The 7,520-nt window shown below is 43.4% G+C and overlaps 1 protein-coding gene across 1 annotated transcript in view; it reads left to right on the top strand.

Annotated features, from left to right (window-relative positions):
• Positions 1-7,520, top strand: part of CHRFAM7A (CHRNA7 (exons 5-10) and FAM7A (exons A-E) fusion) — a 39,811-nt gene continuing 32,291 nt past the window's right edge. The window contains exons 1-2 of the mRNA XM_065641504.1: positions 1-418; positions 1,438-1,577. Of these exons, the coding sequence (XP_065497576.1) occupies positions 364-418; positions 1,438-1,577 (195 nt within the window). The 5' untranslated portion in view covers positions 1-363. The remainder of the gene's footprint in view (positions 419-1,437; positions 1,578-7,520) is intronic.

Raw genomic sequence — 7,520 nt, 5'->3', positions numbered from 1 at the left:
CCAGCGCACCGCATCGCTCCGGCTGCGGTGACAGCCAGCGAGCGGCTTCACCTCCTCCCCTCCGGCCCGGGGCCGCTCAAGGATTAGGGAAGAGACGAAAATCCACCAGGCGGAGAGGGAGGACGCGGAGGCGGACCGTCAGCATTCCTCCGCTCCGCCTGAGCCGGCAGCGCCGTAGGGCAAGCTCCGGTGCGGGCGCAGGAAGGGGCCGAGCTGCCGCAGGTCCCCGGGGCACCGTCGGCTCCCAGCGGCCCCGACCCGCGTCTCGGCCCGCGCCCCAGCCCTGCCCGGGGCCGGCAGGACTCGTCGGCGGGAGAAGCCGCCGCTGCCGTCACCGTCCCCGGCCGCGGCGGGTGCCCCGGGATGGGCCTGCAGGAGCTGGCGCTCTGGCTGCTGGCGGCGGCGGGGATCGTGCGCGGTGAGTGACTGCGCTCCCCGGGCGGGCAGGGCGGGCGGGGGCAGCTGCCCGGGAGCCCCCGCTCCGTCCCGGGCCGCTCGGTGGGCTTGCCAGCGCTGGGAGCTGCCGGCGAGGGACGCAGCGATGGGGATGGGGGAGCGAACTCCGGCAAGGAGCTTAAATGGTAGCTGCTTCAGGGCTGGGTCCGTGGCTTTCTGTGGAGGGAATTCAGGGCTAGAAGATAAGAAGGGAGAGGAAAATCCGTCTGGAGTGGGGACAGGGAGGGCTCGCATCCAGGGGACCTGTTCCTACCCTGACCCAGATTTCCTTTCCTTCTGACACTGCTCTGCTCCATCCATGTGGACCTGCTCTCGCTCCCTCCATAGAAAAATGGCAGAATAAAGACCCTCCCTGGATTCGAAGTGTAAAGAGGACAGAAGTCCCTGATTATAATCATATATATTAATGTAGTGCCTATCATCTCTGCCAGGAACCCTGTACCCCTACTTTCTTTGTAGTTGCATGAACAGAGAACAAAGCAGAGCGCACTTGCCCCAAAGAGTTCTCAGTCTGAAGCAGTCTCTCAGATTCAGTCTAACCTGTGGCCATTTTTCTACCGTTGCCTTGCTGATGCCCTCTGCCATATCTCTGTTCTGCTTTCCTAGTTACAGCTGTACCAGGACAGGTGTCAAAATACAGGCAGTGTATTTTCCTCTTAATCACTTCTTGCTGCTGCACCAAAGGGTGCATATGTTGACAAAGCATCATTAGCATTTAGAATTTATCACTCCTGGCCAGCCAAGAAATGATCGAAGAGGGAATTCCCCTTACAGGCTGGTCTGGAAGGGAAATGATACATTTGTGATAAGATTTTGCTGTAGTAGCTAATGGACTATATGAATTACAGTGGCATTTCCTGGGAATGCAGCAGGTAAAATAATAGATACAGAATATCTGATAGCAGGAAAAGAACTTGTGTTCTAGCTTTATGTTCTGCTGTAGAATCCTAATTATTTATCTATTTATTCCTATGCCTGAAGAGTCCCTGCAAGGAGAGTTCCAACGGAAGCTTTATAAGGAGCTGCTGAAAAATTACAACCCTCTGGAGCGACCAGTTGCAAATGATTCCCAGCCGCTCACTGTCTATTTCACTCTCAGCCTCATGCAGATCATGGATGTGGTGAGTCTGTAACCTTCTAGGAAACTAGCTATTTTAGAGAGTGGATTTTTCATTCCCAGAACGGAGATTTGTGATAGCGAAGGAAGACAGCAAGATATTGGAAAGCACAAATAATTCACAACACAATGCCAGGTTTTGACTGCCTTTTGAAAGAAGTAAACTTAAAAATAAATTTTGCCTCTTTCTTACATCTGTCAGTATTTCCCAACCTTCTTAGCAGGATGAAATATTTAAAGTGAAGCTCGAACTGCATACTTTGCCTTTTGAATCCCTAACTGTACTTAGAACCAACAAGAAGTGTAGTCTGTGGGGGGATACGCAAAACCAAAGTTCTTGATTTCTGGTGGTCACTGAAGAACTACTCATTTTGGAGATGGAGGAGAACTGAGAGGAAGGGAGTGTCCTGGCCAAAATCCAAGTGATATTATTTCTTACCTTATTTAGACAACAATCCTACATTCTATATGCTTAAATTTTAGCTGCTGTATTTGCAACCACGGTTGTTTGGTACATCAATAGACACTCCTGTGCAGTGCTTGGCAGGCTTGTAAAATGCACCGTAGGATCTTTTGGGTTCAAATATGAGTGATTTAAGCTTCACTCTGTCACCGTGGCACAGAGATCAAACTCTACACCTAAGTGGGTTTACAGTATTCATTTTTACTGAATTCAACTACCTATGGCCACTAACAAGTTAATTACTTAAAACTAGCAGTTAACCTCAAAATGGCATTATCTTTCCATCAGATGCTTAAGGTATGAGGTACAACAAATTTTTTTTTTTTTTAAAATATGGGATTATTCATGACAAATGGCTTACTTTCTGTTCCCTCACAAGCTGTCGATTGCCAAAATCCAGACACTCACTGTTTGTTTAATATCTAAAGGTCAGCACACACACACAGAACTCTGCAGGTTTCAATGCTCACAGTTTCTATGCACATTTTTGCAACTTTCAGATTTATTAGACCTAAGGTAAAAACTAGGCTGTGTATTTCCAGTGTGATTTTTACTATTTGCTACAGTGAGAGTAGGCAGTTGTAGTCAGTGAGCTGTTTCAGTGTCAGTGCCACTAAAGCCAACAGGCAAAAGATGTCAGTTCTATCCTTGTGTATGGCACCTGAGTTTTAATATATGTGATACCAATGAACAGAACGGAAGCTATATGGAGTTGTATATTCTTTGAATGATGGCAAGGGAAAAATATGTGTTATGCAGAGTGCAACACCTTCAAAAGGTGCTGGCAGATGGATGCAGACTGCAGCTGTACCACACGGGCATTGGAGAGCTAGGAGAGGACAGCCAGGCATCACACCAGAACTTGGGTGTGAGATAGGAGCCTGTACCACAGGGCTGATAGAACAGATGACACTAACATCCCACTAACTGTATGTAGGCATGCCGTTGTTATTTATGATGTTTATTATGGATGGGCCTAGAGATCTTGAAAAAAGGGGATCTCCTCACACTGAACACTCTGCAGACAGAAGTAGTAGGTGACTGTTGGCAAGAAGAGTCAGTCTAAATAGACAAATAAGCAAGAATGCCTTTGGACAATCAGAGACAACCGAAAGGGCGTAAAAGCAAGGAACAATGCAAAAGGAATAAATGATACTCTGTTAATAAGGGAGATATTAATTTCATGATTCATCTCCTCATTGTATTCCTTTAGAATGTGTCAAGGTAACACAAAGAAAGAAGCATTAGAAAGGGCAGTGGGAGTCATGAGGACAAGGCAGGTCAGAGGAAATTAAGAAAGCTGAAGAGAATGAAGGGCACCATGGGACAGGCAGTGCTTCAAAGGTCTGAATGCCTGAAGGTCCCCACCGGGGCTCCTGCTGCAGCTATTCTCACTGGCTCAAACCTTCATGGGTCTCTTGCCATGGAGGACAGGGCAGAAATAACCACTTGGTTCTCTTGGCCCTGTATCATCTGTGTGATGGAGCTTTGGTCTAGCTCCTCTTTCCAGTGCATCAAGCCACTTAGTGGCTTCTGCCGCAGCTCCTACTGGCTCTAGTCCCCAGCTGTAGTTACACATTCTGTGCATCTCTGACTTTAGTTAGATTTTTATCTTTGGTAGTAACAGGCCAATATGTTCAGGAAAGCTTAGCCAGTCTGTTCAAGGCCTGTTCAAACTGAGCACCTGAACAAAACTCCACATTTGAATTTATCTCTAGAACTCAGCACAGTACATGGTGCTTCGACTGAATCTTAAACCAGGCTTTAATAAAACCCCTTACCAACTATGAACTTAGTTTAAAAGGCCTTCTTCTGTAGCTCCCTTTTGGGAAATGACCTCCTGCCACATATGTGCCTTCTCATGGCTACTGGAGGATCTCCTGCTTTGGTAGAAGTCAGCACAGTCCCCTTCATAGGATTTTTGTACAACTGTGTGTTCAGGAAACAGTTCTCTAGAGCTTAATTTAGTTTGATAACCAGGATAAAAACCCTGATGCTGTGGGGGTTTTGGTTAGGACTACATACAATTCATTTCAGAATTATTTCAGAACAGGAGGGCCCAAAAAACCACTTTGATCCTAAACAGAACAGGGCTGTGAATAGATTGATTGATTTTTTTTTTTTTTTTTTCCCCTGGCTTTCAGAAACTGCACGTTTGGTGTCTTCTATATAGACACATTTGGCCTGAGTATGTTAAGCTAACATGGTTTTAAGAATTAACCACCCTGGGAAAGGTTTGTTGTATGGCCAAACCTTCCTAGTGATGACACAGCTTACAAAAGCCTTCTTTATGGCTCTCTCTTCTTTACGCCTTCTTAACGGCTCTCTGTTCCCCACACTCCTGACATGGACATACCGTGTTCTTGACTACTGGATGAACAGTTGGCTGTTGGAGACACAAATGCCTGAAGGCCAGCAGGCAGTCAACTTCACACAGTTACTTTCTTCCAGAGTTGTCAAGTGTAATTAAAAACCATACAAACTGAAGAGCAAATATCCACACATCACTAGCCAATCTGTGCATGGTGAATGACTGGCAGTCTTGGGTAATACAATTCAAAAGGGAGTTTGCGATCCTATGTGCCTTTCAAAACACCCCTTCATAATCAGCAAGAAGCCATAGTTTTTGTGCTGGCAATTTAGTTACAGATCATTCTGCTTGCTATAAAACTGACTGCATTTCTTTCTCAGAGATCTGGGATTGACAGGCAAAGAAAGAAACCAACCATGAAGGAAATTAAGCTTCACACTATAAAACAAATGTGTTTTCTTCATTGTCAACAAGAAGCAAATGCTGGTGGGAATGACAGCTACTTGCAATAACAATTACTGGTTTAACAAGCTAGAAACAAAGCATGTCACCATCACATTTTCCTGTAGTTTATGTATTCACTTTAATGGCTTCTCAGCTGATACAAGCTGTACTGGGAGCCAGACTATCCAGAGCAGATCTGTCAAATCCCTGGCAGAACAGACTGAAGCAGGCTGGATCCTGGCTACTGCTCTACCTTACTTGAGGTCTCCGCCATTCTGCTCTGACAGAAGGAAAATCTTAACAGACAAATACTAAGGGTATTTGCATACCTTAGTGGCAGGAGAGAAAGGGGGCTTAGTGGATGGTCATAGTTGGTCAAGGTCATAGCTTCAGTACAGTGTCAAAAAAATAAGGGACATGATGTAGAGAAGCTACATATTTTCCTCTACAACTCACCTCATGGAAACCCCACTACCTGCACAAAAAGCTAGTCTTTGGCCTATGCCTGTCTGGTATTTCAGTGTTGTCATGGAGCACGAGCCTAACTTACACTTAGGAAAAACTTCCAGCATAGGCATTTGTGAGAAACAGAATCTTGAAATACGCTGATGTTATACAATTTCAACACTGGATACAATGACAGCCACCACTTTTTAAAATACTATGTGGAGGCAAACACCTTCTAAAATTCTTGTTTTCTCTTGTGACATCCATCCCAATAGTAGCATCAGAGTAGAATATTCAGCTGCCATGTACTGGTTCAGAGCAAACCCCACGAACAACCACAGCAGCAGTGCTGCTCCTGCTCTGCTGCATCTCCTGCAGAATAGTGAGTGGCATAGAAAAACAAATTAAGTGGTCATGCAGGTATTAATTTTGTGCCTAGCCTGACATTTTTACAATAGACATATTTGTATCTACTGTAAGTTAACAAAATTAAGAGAAATGTATCTGAGGGAATTCCATCCTCAAAAGTCAGAAGATGAAACTTTAGAAATAATGCAAAATGATCATACATTCGCACTGGTTAGAGACACAGACATGAAAAACTGCAGTGCATTGAGAGATACATTGATGGCTCAAACTCCGTTTTGACTGCTATCTAAACAAGTAGAAAAATCCTACAATCTTATTTTAGTTTGGAAGGGGCCTCCAGGGGTCATCTAGTCCACCCTCCTGCTCCAAATATTTTTAAATAGATCACATTACTCAGGACTGTGTCCAGCCACAGATGGAGATTCCCTGGGCAACCTGTTTCAGGATTCAACTATCAGCCTGGTAGAATTGTTTTCCTAACATCTAAGCAGAACCTCCTATGTTCCAACTTGGGAGCAACACTAAAAAACACTTCTAGAAAAACAAGGCACTTTTCCTTCTTCAACAAAATTGAGTACAGGGCATAAGATACTTTTGGCAAAACATACCAGATTTCTTAATTATTTGCAGCAAGGTACATATTTTGACATTACAAAAACCTTTTTGAATAACATTCTTAGCAAAAAACTACAGGATAAGGCCTTGGTAAACCTACCCTTTGGCTTGCCTGGTGCCTCTGGGACTGAGGAGTTAGCTGTACCCATTTTTGAGTAGTCGTTTTCTAGATGAGCTGTACTTAGTTTCGACTTAGATTAGCTGAAACTGCTCACAAACCTCTACCAGTGGTTCTTCTTCAATTAAAATGTGTCATATACTTAGAAAAAAACCAAGCTAGCTCCACCTCTATCTGAGCCAAATTGCTAAACTTGGGAAGATGCTGGATCAATACTATCCTAGCTTGTGACTGCTGTAGTGAGACTTATGGTGACAAACATTTTGGTGGGTATGAATCTGTCCATTTTGGTCAACTCGGATTTTTTTTTGTTTTACTAGCAGAAGAATCAACATTTAATAATTTATTTAAGAAAGTTGAATTTAGTTAGTTATCTACTTGAATATTCAAGTTCTTACTTGCGTTGCATAACACCATTTAGTCAGAAATCTTCCATGGCTCCTCCAGACATTTATTAGCTAATTAAATCATTTACTACACAACAGTTTTTGCTTATTTACCAGTTTCTTGGGTTTATTTTTTTAATTACTAGTTAGAGAAAAGGAAAGTGCTGAATAGTTGTTGGTATGTGGTGAGCAGCAGCAGGATCTCAAGAGAAATCCTGTTCCTTTAGGCTTTTCAACTTGCTAATGCAGACCAAAGGAAATATGAAAGCATGCAAACTTTTTAATGTTTATTTGAACTCAGTCAGTTTGCTCATCCTACATGGCCTTTGGTTACTTCTATGACTTAGATTTATATATTCAATGGCTTTTGTCCTTGTTTCATTTTACATAGTGTGATACAGGTGACTTCAATGACTTACATACAGTGCTTAGCAGCAAAGCCTCTGCGTAAGAATCTGCAGCCTCAGTATTTGCAATCAAATACCCTCAACCCACCGGGCAAGAGAGTAATGTGAAATATCTTGACATTTTTGAAAAGGAAATTATGCTTGTAGTCAAAGAAGCAGAACAGCTTCTGTAAGGAAACAGACTATAAACCAAACATCTCCCCTGCCATAAAAAAAAAAAAAAAAAAAAGAAAAAAAAAATCTGGAAAGACGAATAAACGAAATCAAGAGGCTCATTGAGAAATGGTGCTAAAGAAGTTCCTAAGCTGTTTATCAAACCTCAGCAGCCTCTTTGCAAACAATGGTTATGGCAGAAGCTCATCAAACCTGCATTATTATTTTAAGTTT

The sequence above is a fragment of the Caloenas nicobarica genome, chromosome 10 (assembly GCF_036013445.1).
Source record: "Caloenas nicobarica isolate bCalNic1 chromosome 10, bCalNic1.hap1, whole genome shotgun sequence".
In the NCBI taxonomy this organism is placed as follows: Eukaryota; Metazoa; Chordata; class Aves; order Columbiformes; family Columbidae; genus Caloenas; species Caloenas nicobarica.
The sequence above is the reverse complement of the archived record's forward strand: the minus strand, read 5'-3'. Positions and strand labels throughout refer to the sequence as shown.